General features: G+C 40.8%; 1 protein-coding gene across 1 annotated transcript; it reads left to right on the forward strand.

Moving 5' to 3' along the window:
• Window positions 1-12: 12 nt before the first annotated feature.
• LOC108758780 (uncharacterized) lies at window positions 13-9,200 on the forward strand. The gene is made up of 13 exons (XM_018503888.1): window positions 13-1,761; window positions 2,789-2,977; window positions 3,245-3,480; window positions 3,758-3,969; window positions 4,039-4,115; window positions 4,222-4,418; window positions 4,487-4,647; window positions 4,905-5,073; window positions 5,146-5,339; window positions 5,662-5,791; window positions 5,850-6,039; window positions 6,124-6,266; window positions 6,554-9,200. Exons 1-13 carry the CDS (start codon window positions 327-329, stop codon window positions 8,537-8,539), a joined length of 5,319 nt encoding a protein of 1,772 aa, XP_018359390.1. The 5' UTR covers window positions 13-326; the 3' UTR covers window positions 8,540-9,200.
• Window positions 9,201-14,771: the final 5,571 nt, after the last annotated feature.

Below are 14,771 nucleotides of genomic sequence, written 5' to 3' on the forward strand. Positions count from 1 at the left end.
GGGCCGATGCCATACGCTCTAATTTCCGCGAAAGCACGGCCGGCTGTGGACGTGGTGGCCCGGGGTCTGCCACGTCGGAGGGCGATCAGCGCGACAGATTATCGATATATTTTACGAATTCTTCGTGATAGCGAAACAGGAAGTGGAGGACTCGAAGAAGGTGGAGAAGCCGCAGGTGAAAAGACGTGTAGCCGTTCATTTTGAACGGTTTTTTTGGAAAGGAAAATCACTCACCCGTCAAGCAATAGGCATCAACGACAAACAGTGGGTCGAACTTTGCGAACAACGTCCAGTCCTCACCTCTTCCATGTAAAGGCTGCCCTGTCATGGCTATCGCCCTTCTGGGCAAGTGCGTCGCGCTGCTGGCTCTCATCGTGCTGCTCTACGCCACCTGCTATGGCTTCCGGATACGTGACATTGTGCCGCAGACGCAGCATCCGACCGTCTGCGTCTCGACGCACGGCAGAATCTGTCCAACGGAGAGAACGGTGACGACCGGAGGACCGATCTCGACCCGGAAATGGCACGAGGGCACAGTGCCGCGGACCATCGCTGGTGACCGGAAACCACCTGCTGAACTAACTTCAGACATCGGAACGGGGAGAATTCGAATGGAGAAGATCACTGAACATCCGAGAGACAGGGGTGCGACTAGACTTCCGAGAAGCTCCAGGATAGAAAGTGACGAGATAGATGACGACGAAGAGGAGGAAGAGGTAGTTGTAGAAGTGGAAAGCGTGGAGGAGGATGAGGAATCGGTGGGGGATTCCGAAAGGGATCAGGCGGATGAAAAGACAGATGATGAAGAAAAAGAAGCATCGGAAGCTGAGCTATCAGATCAGGATGCTAAAGATAAGGAGAAGAAAGTAAAAAAAAAGTTTCCTACTGACGACGATGATGATAAGAGTGAAGATAATGATGATGAAGACGAAAATGATGAAGATGAAGAAGATGAAGAAGATGATGAAAATGAAGAAGACGATGATGAAGATGAAGATGAGGATAAAAATGATTATAAAAAATCTTTCAAAAAAGACTCAAAGAAACAAATGAAAGAAATTAAAACCACAAAGATTGTTAAACCAATAAAATACGCTAAAAGTAAAGCTGATGATGACGACGATAAGGAAGAGGAAGATGATAAAGAAGAAAAAAAAGCAGCCAGGGCAGATCAACGAAAAGTAATAGAATCACTTAAAAAAAAATTTAGTGCACCACATAAAAAAGAAGACGAAGACGAAGATGAAGATAAAGAACCTGATGTAAAAGAAACCACTCCAGGACCTAGAAAATTGGAGAAAGTGAGACTCGCTGATAAAGATAAAATAAAGACAACTATTTTACAAAGCAAACGCGATATGGAAAAACCAAAACAAGACGACAAAAAGCCAGTCGATGTCGCGAAATCAGCGATGAAAGCAGAGAGCGTGAAAAAGACGACCGAAAGCACAAGGAAAATTGAATCAGTCGAAAGTACGAAAGAATCCACCGACAGCACGAAGAAATCAGTCGAAAGTGCCAAGAAATTAACTGAAGGTACGAAAAAAGTTGAATCAGTTAAGGCTATTCCTAAGCCTAAGGCTGAGGTGCCTGAAACTGCAACGAAGGTAGACGAAAAATCGAAGACGCGAGTGAAACCGGAAACTTCAACACCTGCACCGAAAATTAAGGAGCAAGCGAAACAACCGGAGAAGGCGGATGTCAAAAAAGTAACAGCGAAACCAACTTCGAAACCGTCGAAGGAAGTTTCGCAAGCGGAGAGTGAGTATTATGTAAAAACGGTTCGATACGAAAAGCGAGTTTATCCAACAATGTTTAGTGTTGCCACGTGAATAGACATTGCATTGGCAGTAGTATCTTAAATAATAATCTAAAAAATATGATATCCAACGATCGTGTAATCTTTTCTTCGCTTTAAGTTTCTCTTGCGCGTAGAAATTCCGCATTGTTTCTTTCTGAATGGCTTTGAGGATAAATTAAACGGTTTTCCTCTTTAAATACAGTTTTTTTGGAAAATGATCTATTGAAGATGATATTTAAGTAATAATTAAATAATGGGCGATTGAGAGCAGTAATACCGCGGTAATTCGAGCGTTATAATTTACAATTGATATTTTTAACTTCCTTATATTCATTTACAAAACGGACGTTTAAGCTCCATTCGAGCCATCATTAGCAATGTCCAGGCAGTGAAATCCATTAATTGGTAGCCGCAATAGAATCAGTTTCAGAATGTAGCAGAAAGAGCCTTTCAATTACCATACTTGAAGAGTTTAATTGTCAATTAGTTGTTAGACTAAATGAGCGCCACTGCAAACTATGATTGCATGTTAAACATAATGTACGGATGTATCACAAAAGTAATATATAATTATAAATTAAGAAATTGTCGACCAGATTGAACCAAGTACAGAAAAATAATAAAAGATTTTGGGACTGATTCTATCACAGCTACTCTTTGCACCAATTAATGAATTTCTGCTTGGATATCGCTGCAGATAAAGACTCGAATGAAGGTCAAAATATCTGTTTTGTAAATCAATATAAGGAAATTAAAAACATAAATTGTAAATTGTAACACAAGCGGTATTATTGCTCTCAATCATCTGTTATTTAATTATTACTTATTGTTTTATCTTAAGAGCACAATTTTTATCTTTTTGTTTTTCAGCTGTATTTTTATCTTTAAATAAAACAAATAAATATACAAAAAAAAAATAAATTACAGACATTGAGTCCGTGAAAAAATTTCGCAATTCATTATATGTAATCAGGCGATATTTTTTAGAGCAAGAAACGAAGCCGAAAACGAAGGAACATACAGATGCGTCTATTACATTGTCCGAAGTGAATGATGCAATTCTGCGTGTGCCGACTTTCGTGCCAAATTTTACGAACGTTGAAAATTCGGAATGTCAGCAACATGGCAAGATATTTCTGCGACAATTGAGAGGTTACAAGTTGTGGGCGCTCCAAAGTGAGTGAGTCGATTGACCAAAATAACCGTTCATTCTATTTTCATTGAAAAACTAAAGTTATCTGGAGATACGATAGTGTCTCTGTTGTGATTACTCCAACTAGAAGACAAGTGCTAAAAAATGTTTTTAAAAGGATATGTAGGCATTGTTATTGAATTGTTAAAATTCTTTAATCGAAGTTTCCGATTTGTACAACCTGAATGTTCTGATCTTGAAAAATTGCATCAGTTCAATTTCATTGAACCAAAAATCTATCTTGTTTATAGTGTTAGATTCGAGCGCAAAGATTCCGTCAGGCTTGTTACGAGGAAACGTGAATCAGCTCGGGGATTACGATCAATGTTTGGGTGTGCTGGCGCATGTTAAAGTGGACGAGAAGACGATAAGAATTCAAGGGAAATATTGCTTGGCAACTGTGGACCTGCATGCAACCCATTCAGACATGAGACTGCCAGTCCATCTAATGCAGGCCCGTGCTTTTATACGAGGAAATATGCACGACGTAAGAGAAATGTTGCCAAAATTATATTAAATTAATATGAAAATTTCTATATTGTCTGTATTTCGTGTGAAGGTTAAAGAAGATAGATAGGTAATAGAAATCTAAAAAACTTAATAGTGTTTTTTTTTATTCGTTTTACAGTAAATTTTTTAAGTAGAAAGTTTTAAAATAATCTTTAAATTCGAACATAAAAAAGAAATTAAACTTAAACATAATTAACGTAATTATGTAAGTCGTATCTTTGAATTAGTAACTTTCCAACAATCTAATATTTCAGCCAGGTCATTTCGTTCCAAAATTCACTTCATTTAATTGGGCGCTGTGTCTACCCGCGGCGTGTTCCGCTAAGGACGCTGAATATGCGTTAGAAAGTACTTTAAAAGATTACAATGGAACTGTTGGAATTAAATTTACGGTGAACGTCGATCCTAATATGTGTTACGTCAAACAAAAGTCACAGACCTATTCGAAAGAGACGATCGGTGTTTTGTACGTATCTCTTTATTACATCACGAAATAACGCAATTGATAAATGCATGTTGTTAATTTATTTTGTAGGTATTTTTACGCTATGATTATTTGTCTCGTTATTATAGCGACTGTGAGGGATTACTTCGTGGAGACGCGAGGGAAAGGTACGTGAGTCTCGATAAATGAATCTTTTACAAAGCTGAAATTAAGCTCGCCGGAATATTTCAATACAGCTGCGATTATGGCATAATGCATGCATCTCCTTCGCAGGAAATTATTCTGAGAGGATAATCATGTCATTTTCCTTACGAAGGACGATTAAAGCCTTATTGAAGGAAGCGACGGATGCTGCGGATATTACGTGTATCTATGGAATAAGAACGTTGGCTATGATCATTCTTTATGTTGGCCATCAGCTTATGACAATTCCCCGAATACCGTTTAGCAACCGCATTTCTTTTACCGAGGTGAAATTGTTGAATAGAGTCTTTATATTAGAATGACATATCGCATCATTAATTCTTTACTTAAACAGATCGCCAACAGTCCAGTCAGCTCTATTCTGCGAGTGGCGTTAGTTTACACGGACACGTTTCTGCTGCTAAGCGGTGTTCTCACAGCTTACAACATGGCGAAGGAACTGAAGACTCGTGGTGAAATTCGCTGGTTTTGCCGTTTCGTTGCCAGATTTATCAGGTATTTTAATCCCAATGAGAAAGGAGTCCTCAATAGTTGTTTCAGATCAAATGCAAGAAAAAAAATTTTATTAGCTGCATTCGGCAAAAAAAAACAACTCAATGAACGCTCAGTGATTCTTTATTACGATTAGTTTCTACTATATATTCAGCAAAGAACTAAAGACAAGAACCAATCATATTAAAAAACCAGAGCGTTCACTGAGCTATTTTTTCTGCTGAAGCCATTGATTGTTCCGTCACTGGCATGCTCTTCAGACTTTCACCGGCGTTGCTCGCGGTGGTCTTCTGGTACGCGTTCGTGATGGAACACATCGGCTCAGGTCCGCAATGGAATAGCGTCATCATGGCGAACGCGGAGCTTTGCAAATACAACGCGTGGACAACTCTATTATATGTGCAAAATTTTTTTCCGTTTGAAGAGATGGTGAGTAGATGGCTCAGCGATGAGTTAAAAAATATTTATAGATTGTATCTATCGTGGTTCGATCTTTTACAGTGCGCCTCGCACACGCATCAATTGGCCTTGGATATGCAACTGTCGCTCTTGGCGCCTATCCTAGTCTTTTTCTTACAATACAAACTTATCATCGGTATGCTCTTGATGGCCTTTCTCATCTTGTTATCTGCTACTCTTCGTTATATAGCGACAATAAACAATTATCTGTCTATCGTCATCTATCACGGAATTTCGTGAGTACATCTTAGGCTCCTTCTTGAATCTCTCTATATCGCATGTGAAAATTTACTCTCCAAAATCTGTGGAGTGGAATCTACTCTAAAGAGGGAAATCTCACTCTTAAAAATTAATAATTGTGAGTCTTTTCCAACATTTTTCAACGCTGGCTCAATTGCCACTCTTTGTTACTCTTTAGAACTAGATTTCACTCCAAAGATTTTCTAAATATAATATATACACAATATATACTATAGGATTTCGTATGCGATATTTTTCGAGAATAGAATATCTTACGCGGGAGCGAATAATGCAGACTGATGGTGTTTTTGATTGCAGATTAAAGCGCCTTTACAAGACTGCTAATTTAACTTACGTGTTGCCGCTGCACAGAACAACGCCATACGTCTTCGGTGTCGGCCTCGGTGTGTTGTTGCATTACACCGGAAAGAACGTCAGGATTCACAGGGTATTCTCCCCGCACGTAATCATAATCGCGCGTGATCGTGGCACCGTTCTAATTTCAGGTGTTAGTGATCTTGGGTTGGTTGATCGCGATAACCTTGGGCTCATGGTCGTTATTTTCACCCTGGCGTCAGGCCAAGCGCGACTACGTGTACGACGCTGAAGAGGCTACTCACTATGCAGTAATCGGGCCGGTGCTATGGGCCGCGGCTCTATGCTGGTCAATATTTGCCTGCTTTACGGGGCACGGAGGTCCGTTGTAACGCTGCGGTAACAACAATCAAATAGGCATGTAAATAGACAGGAGCACTAACGCAATAATCATTCACTTCGTAGGCAGTGTTAATAGATTTCTCTCCAGCTATTGGTTCATGATCTTCAGCAGGATATCGTACGCTGTGTATCTAACGCAATTCGCAGTATTTTTTTACAACGTTGGGACCACGAGATTCTCCACGGAATTTCAACTTTATAGAGCAGTAAGTCATGCAGACGAAGAATATTTTTAAGCAGCGTTTTGAAAAAAACAGTGAATTTATTAAGCTTACATTTTCATCACATATTTAACGCTAAATGTAAATTGTTTTGATTATCGTCTTGATGTGGTCATCTATCAATTTCTGCATAAAATATCTCTCAAAAGAAGAATCTCGTTATACATATATGATTAGAAAAATAATTCAAACGCAAGTTTCAGAATCAGATAGCTGCGTTTAAGGTTACTTGATGTACAATAGAGAATATATGAATACATTATTCTTTGCAGATTGATCCTCTGGAAGTAGCGATAGTGATAGTCGCGTCAGTCGTTTTGACGTTACTTTTTGATCTTCCGATGCAGGAGGTGAAGAGCGTCATAATGGAAAGCACGGATGTGGCGCTCGAAGTTTCCGAAGAAAAAAAGACACTCGTGAGCGAGGATAAAAAGGCCGAAACCGCGATCGAGCAAGCAAACGTTTTCGAGAACGATGAAGTCGTGTCCACCGGGTGGGATCGACAGAAGGATATAGCGCACGGTGCAACCACTCTCGAGGCGCACGACACGGAAGAGAAAATAGACGTACCGACACTGACGAAAATGAATGGAAAGCGATTGTCATTCATCGATCGTGATTCCGAAGAGATATCAAATAAAGACCGAGTCAAGCAAGCGGCTAAAAAACCACTCAGAGAAACGGAGAGTTACACGGATCGTAAGATAGGCATGAACAGACAGAGATATGCAACAGATGACTCTGAAGAAGAAACTATCGAATTTCTCAGAAATCAGCGACAGCATGACGAGGCTATAGCTCAGCGCAATAGACGTTCGTTATCTAGGACCAAAGAAAACAAGAGATTATCGTCAAGGGAGAGCGAAAGTGAAGAAGAGCGCAGAAAAAAGATCGAGGATGATTCGAGGCAATTTAAGAGATCCGAGTCTAGAGGAAGAACGTCAACCAAGGCGGATGATTATCGTTCTTGGGAGTTCGTCGGAAAGGAAGGTTCAACCGTTAGAGAACAACACGAGTCGAAACCACCCCTCGTAAGATCGACGAGAAGAAGGTTCTCTTCTGAGAGCGAGGAGGAGCCACCAGCTCTGGAAAAAACGAAGCCGGTACGCGTTTCAAGTTCTGAAACAAAAACGAGTGATGAGGAGGAATGGGAACACGAATTAAGGATACGTAAGAAACAGTTTATGGAAAAATTGGCTACTCAACAGCGCGAGTCATTGGTTGAGGAGAGCGAGATCAGCGCGGAACCGTTGCAACGTAGATCCTCTGCGGAGGGCAGAATAGCCTTACTAAGAGACGATATTTCGGGTGAGGATAACATGGACTCGTGGACCGTCAGCGTTGGCCCACAGATTGCGCTTCTTGGGTCTTCTCAGGAACCAAGTGAGCCCGAGGAGGACGGTATGTACTTACGACGTAGAGAATACCGTGAACAGGGACCGCCATCGAGAGAAGAAAGCCTAAGCGAGGAAGAGAGCAGTCAGGATACTTCAAGGAGACAATCCTACACTAGTGATAGTCAAAAAACGTCTCTGGAAGAGGAAGACAACTATAACTTTATCTTGACTAAGGGAAGCAAAAGAGAATCCCTACAAGATTTATCGCAACTGTCGCAAGAGGATTTGGCGAGTGCCGGATGGAACGTCGTAAAGAAAGAAGGCGATCTTTCCGTCAAACCAACTGGTTTATTCAAACGAGAATCCATTGTAAAGAGCCAAGCGAGTGAGGAAGATCCCGAATACCTCTTGCCAGAAAGGCCCAAGCTGGTCCAGCAAGAACGGGAACATCCGTTTAAGAAAGCCTGGCAGATGCAGAAGTCTAGATCGGAGGAGGAAGGCTCTTCGGCGTACACTATAAAAGATTCCAAGGAGCAGCTATCCGAAACTAAGGCGAAGGAACCGTCGATCAAACGCGAGCTCAGTGGTGCGCAGTCCGAGGATAGCGAGTCGTTCGCTGACGACGAATCAGTCGAAGCCACGGTGATGCTGAGAGGTAGGAGTACTGACACGGAAGATGCAAGAACCAATTCAACGAGATCCGGGACGGATGAAACGGATTCGGTCTCGACAGAGTGCAGTAGAGCTATGCGCGAAAGAGACCACAGACAGAGCTCGAAATCTGAGACCGATGAAGATTCCGCGAAATTTAATTGGCCTGGTGAGGAAGAGGAGGAATCGCCGGAAAGTGAGATCTACAGAACTGGCCACAGAGGGAAGTCTGAGGAAGTGGACTGGGATTGGGAGCGAGAGGAAACTTGACGAAAATGACTTTAGACGATTGTATAGAGTGACTATATCCTACCTTCAAATTCGGTTGAAGGCAAAGACGAAAGGAAACGATGGTTATATCGCTCGAAGGATGTACGATTTGCAAGAGCAATGGCAAAGATGAAGAAATAATCAAAATTTATACGTTAATCGTTATATAAGTTAATAAATTATAATGAAAATATTCTATATACGTCAGACAATTGTACCCTTAATTTTTGTACGATACGCAAAAATTCAAAAAGCCCTGACTAACTATGCCATATAATTTCAATTTAAATAAACCAAGTACGGTCACTGACGGCGGTATCAAATTCGCTTACCTCTATATATCACTTATAGGCCGCACGAAAGTCTAGGATCGCAATTAATTTGATTTAAATGATGACGTTTCATGGATCTTTTACGTGTATGTTTTTCACATGGAACGCGAAGGGATGAATTAGCAGGTTAAAGAGGAGAAACGACCTCAGCTGATATACTTTACGAGACAAAATCTCGTAAAGAGTTGGTGCGCGAGCGCATAATGTTCACCGTTCGCTCGGGCTGGTAGGCGATCCTCGGCCGGACGCGTTATCCACGTGAGGTGATCTACGCTCGCGTTTATGGCGCCACGGGGATTACTTCCGTTCACCATACCTACGGATCTGCGGGTGGCGGCCGCCGCATTTATGCCTGTCACACAGGACACGAAGGTAAACGAAGGCTTTATACCCTCTCGCGTAAACATATCCCCCGTAGTCTCGTACCATGCACCGCATAAACTGATGAAAAGATCGGCGCGTTGCCGATCATATTTCATGCTTACGATCTGATCGCTTTATTTATGCCGCGGCTACATTGAGACTAATTACCAGTTTCCCTACCGGCCAACAATGTCGCGCCATGCTTGTCCGACACGCTTGGTCGTGACATCTCGCACAATTACTTAGCCCTTTGTTTAGCGCGTTATTAAAGTGTCGGTACTGCTTTCCTGTGGCACACCCTGTTTCGTGAGTGTCCGTGAACGTTGTCAGCCGTAAACAGATTATCCAACTAGATGATTTTCATGTCTCTTTAATGTCAACGTTTACATAGTAAATTTGAAATTGCATAGTTAAACATTTTTTTGTCTAAAATTTTTTAAATATAATACTTATGGATTATTTGACGTCAATTAATTTTTCTGATAGATATAGAGTATAGAATTATTAATACACTCGTTTATCTATAAATGTATGTAAAACAATTGCGTGGGACTGTTATAATTTCATCGGAGGACAATAATAATTTGACTTATTTAAAAATATTTTACGATATATATAGAATGAGATCGCGGACGTTATTACGCGTCGGAATCCGCACGTAAAATATATACGAATATCCGGAGACTTCGACGAGTGCTTCTGGTTCCCGCGCTTTCTCGGGTATGAAGCCGCAAAATTGCATAGTCAACGTGATCCCGGACGTCCGAGGAATCCGAAACGGTTGAAGCGCGAACGGTACGACCTGCCACGGATCACTTCGTACCAATTTGGACTACGATGCCCTGCGAGATCGTGGCCGCGAGCGAAAGCCTTGGAACGGAACCCTTGAAATTCTAGGCTTCAAGATCTCGGGATCAGCATGGGTCTTCATAAGCCAGGAATTCGATAGCGGTTCCGAATCGCGGTCTGTTTCGCATCCTTGACGTCTCCACCGAACGCGGATCTTCGTCGGATGGACGCTAAGAATGAATTTTCTTAGTAAGCCTCAAATCATAATCCTCTTATTTACGAGCTTACCTGTCTTCATTTCGAGATTTTTAAATTATCAAAAATAATGAGAGCAGGATAATAAAAAAATTCTATATAAAAAGATTTTAAAATATAAAAATTCAATACTAATCAATTATCACAAATCGCATTATAATGTTTAGCCACTTTTAGATGTTAAATTATATTTTTCCATTTTCTAACGAAATTTTCGCAATAAATCTAGAAACTATAACAATTTTTTTAATTCCAATTATATCTTTGCAATTAATAACGGTAATAGAATGAAAATTATTGTTTATATGTGAAATAAAGTTATAAAGTTATAAGTTTATAAATGTTCTTTTCTCTCTGAAGTAACGAGGAAAAAAACCCAAACTTTTCTCGTAACATCTCGGTTCTCGACTCAATTCGCAATACGACTGATCCACGTGCCGATATCGCGATTCAGCGTTGATGAAGGCGGCGATGACGCGCCGCGCGGGACAAAGATGCGACGTGGAAGTTGAAGAAGTAACAGAAGAGGGAATACAATAGAAAATATTCGTCCAAGCCCGCCTGTTATTGCCTCGCACGTACCACGCGACGTACGTGTCGGTACGTTCTTATTTACTTTATCGAAAGAAGGCGAGTCGCGCGCGGGCGGCGCCTCCGATGTGTTACGATTTCCACGTTCTTCTCCCCGGTCGTTCCCCAGACTCCACAACGTGTTCCAACCCTTTTTCCTCCATCCCTTCCTCCCTGCCACCACTTCCCTCGCCGACCGAAGCGCGGCCCTTCCTCGTCTCTTCGGAAATGCGCGCGCCGGACGTGATCTCTCCGCGCGCATCGTCTCGTTAGTATGGCTGCTTATCCGCTTTTCTCGTTCTCCGAGAGCGTAACGTGAATGCCGCGCGTTTCTCCTCTATTGTCGTTGATTTCGGCCCGGTCCACGTGCGGCGTGTGCACATGCGTTACACACGACAGCGACGCGTGTCCACACGAGCGCACACCCTGTACACTCCGACGACGGAGTCCGCGCGCAACCCTCTATCCTCTATCCTGTGAGACGTGCCTCGACTGTTGAAGATTCTCTCTCTCTCTCTCTCTCCCTCTCTCTTCCCCTTCCTCGATTTTCAAGATCCGATTCTGCTCTCCCCAATGTGCATCATCCGGGATGCCGTCGCGTAACGCCGCCTCCCGCGAGGTATGCACTTCTCTTGCGATGCTGAACGCCCGAAGAACACCTCGCCAACGTAAATACCACGAAATCAAAGCACAACTTCCCAGTAGTCTCATTGCTCCAGTTGCTAAACCTACTCCTTTCGTGGAAAATTTGAAGTTCATCCAAGTCCGTTGTCGCAAATAAAATGTTTGTCATTTTGTGACAAATATGTATAAAATAATCGAAGCAGTGGATATGCTAAACTTAAAAAATATATGTCTCATTAAACTTTATTAGTAAAACAAGAAGACGATTTTTTATTTAATCATATTTATACAAAACGATTTTGCCGAACTATCTAAAAGGTTAGCTGGATCTAAAAATAATTATGTTGAATCAAAATAATTATGTAAAAATTTCAAACATAATGAGCAATGTTGCAAAAAATTTCGACATTTTAGCAATTAGTTTGAACGTTCTACTAATTATTTTAATTGGTTCAACAAAATTATTTTCAGGTCTATATATATGTAACTAAATTGTTAGTTATTTCAGCAAAGCCATTCTTGCCGTGTAAAAGAGGTAGAAATAAATAAATGGCTGTGTTCAGCAGAAAAAATAGCTTTGCAACTGTTGTGAGATTCTTTAATATGATTGGTTCTTGCTCTTAATTCCTCTGAATGTCAATCACATTAAAGAATCTTACAACAGTCGCAAAACTGCTTTTTCTGCTGAATGCAACCAATGACAACTCCAAGTCACGTTCTGTTATGCTAGCAGCTAGGAGAAATCACAGCGTGATTATTTAAAAAAAAATTGGAAGAATCTAGTTACAACTACTATGATTATTTAGCGAATCCGATTGTTCTAATGAGATAATCTATACAATTGCGGGCACAATTATTTTTTTTTTTTCGCCAATTATGTGTGATTAGCGTAATATCGTAAACAGGTTCATGCGGCGCGATGTGGCGTGAAGGAGAGAGCGAATCCCGAATAACAAGAACTCTCGAGTGATGCTCGAAGGCGAGGCGAAACGTCTAGCGCCATGAAGACATTTGCATACTTGGGTATTCATGCAGGGGAAGCTTTCGTCGGCACATTACAGGATCCGGGATTGTTGCACGTGAATACGCGACACTGTCTAGGGAAGCGGCTGCGAGAACAGCAAAGAGCCGGCGGGAGAGACATTGTTAATGCGAGTAGGTGTGCACGACCGGGGTATTTGCGACTTGCGATCGCCGGGTATTTGATGTAAGTAAATTGTGAGGTATGCGTCTTGCCATGCAAACGGAGCGTCATTTAATGTTTCGCGGAGCCGAGCGGCGCTTTCGCACGCTGAATATATTTTTTTCAGCGCCTGGATATGAGACTTCAAATTTAATTGATGTCGTCTTTAATTATCGATTATGATCGTTGTTACTTGATAATGTCCCCTCGATGTCTTAATCCAGGCCCACTGAACTGTAATACACCGCGCGCACAGTTTCTATTATGTCCGTGCAAGAAAGAAAGAGAGGGTGGGAGATGCTATTTCAAAATATAACTTACAAAAATAATCTTGAATACTAATAATTTTTTAAATAATATTAAAATAATAATAATATTACTGATAATATTAATATTTAAATAATCGATATTCTTTTAACATTCATTTAAATGGCTCAAGTCTCTCACATTGTTTTATTTCACATAGTAAGGCTTTTTACTTCTTAAAACATAAAACATATTCTTTTGCGCACTTTCTTCTTCTGTGGAATTTTATTATTATAAATTAGAGAGAGGGGGGGGGGAGCAATAATTTCAACTTGAAATTTTCAAGCCTCCAACAGTTTCATTTTTTCAACTTAAATTGTTTCTGACTATATCTGCATAAATTTCAATCAATAATCGACGCATCAAGGATAGAGTTTCTATTTGCTATCTCTATTTAAGCTACACTTTAGCCAGGCTACATAGGCTGCGTTCCATTTAACGCTCGTGAGAATCATTTCATCCTATTGTTTATCAAATGTTAAACAAGAACAAGTGATGTTTGCGAGCGTTGCAAGCGTTAAGTGGAATGCAGCCATAGACTAAATGCGTATTTAAGTTGTATTATTCAGAGTGCCCAAGCCTCTGATTCTTTTTCGAGATTCACGAAAAGTGAATTTTTAAACTACACAACTATTACTAACTGATTCGTCATCGTGCTCGACGATGTTAGGTATCCATTTTTCTTTTTTCCACGTTTCGCAAAGATAGAAAAGTTTCGCCTGTCTCTTTACGGAATCACCGCCGTCTTCGTGCCACCGAACCGAATAATTGCTTCGATTATTTACAAGATTTCCTCGTGGCAGATTAAAGCGATACCACTTCCGCCATCCCCATGACGCCAATACTACCCCTCCCTCTCTTTTGAGAAATCTCCCTCTTTCTTTTTCACCCGCACCTTTCATCGTTGTGTGCCTTCCTATAAAGCCTAATCCGATCACGATGAAACGAGGTGTCCGTTCGAGTGTAATTCCGCGATAATGGATATTGCTATTCAGAGTATCTCTCGCATTAAATGACAAGTCTGATCGCGACTTTACCAACGATAAGAAGGATCTCGTGATGTGACGCGGTCATGCTGTACGTGGAAAAAGGATTTAGCCAATTTCGCTTTTAATTTAATTAAACGGCTCAGTGAGAGCCCATCTTAAAGAAATCTGAGAAAAAATATACACACGGATCCGATTTATTGTCGTTGAACGAGGAGTTTCCTCATCCTTATTGATTATGGAATAGAAAGACAATTGGAATCGGATAATGCTTGGGACATAATAAGGATAAACGTAAATAGATAGACATAGATAGATTTATAGGACGTCTGCCAATTTATAGAAGAACGTCTGGAATAAAAGATTTTTGCGCTCCAATTACCGCGCTTGACTCTTATATGGCGGTTCCATTAATGTAATTAACTTTAAGTTTAAAGAGTCTAAAATTATTTAGTTTTAATTTTAAATAGGTAGAGTAAGTTTGAATATAAAACATGAAAAGCATAAAAAAACAGGTAGATTTGATGAAAATATGCGAGTATTTTAACGGGACAATTCTTCTCGATTAAATTTCGTCACAGGACTCCTTTACTCGCCGTGAAACATTTAATTGTACAGCTCAACGGTATTGTTGCAGGAGATACTCGTTTAATTTATTTACGTTTATCCTTATTACGTTCTGAGCGCTACCCGATTCCAATTGCCTTTCTATTCCATAATCAATAAGGATAAGGAAGCTCCCTCGTTCAACGACAATAAATCGGATCCGTGTGTAATTTCTCAGGCTCTACGAGCGCCCAATGAGAGGTACTTCATATTGAATT

The sequence above is a fragment of the Trachymyrmex cornetzi genome, unplaced genomic scaffold, assembly GCF_001594075.2.
Source record: "Trachymyrmex cornetzi isolate Tcor2-1 unplaced genomic scaffold, Tcor1.1 scaffold16, whole genome shotgun sequence".
Classification (NCBI taxonomy): domain Eukaryota; kingdom Metazoa; phylum Arthropoda; class Insecta; order Hymenoptera; family Formicidae; genus Trachymyrmex; species Trachymyrmex cornetzi.

What these genes read in the sequence shown, in the direction of transcription:
- LOC108758780 (XM_018503888.1), top strand. Translation starts at nt 327, where the DNA reads ATGGCTATCGCCCTTCTGGGCAAGTGCGTCGCGCTGCTGGCTCTCATC. An exon ending in ACCGCATTTCTTTTACCGAG is followed by an intron (nt 4,419 to 4,486) that starts GTGAAATTGTTG and finishes TTACTTAAACAG; the next exon opens with ATCGCCAACAGTCCAGTCAG. An exon ending in CTGCTTTACGGGGCACGGAG is followed by an intron (nt 6,040 to 6,123) that starts GTCCGTTGTAAC and finishes TTCACTTCGTAG; the next exon opens with GCAGTGTTAATAGATTTCTC.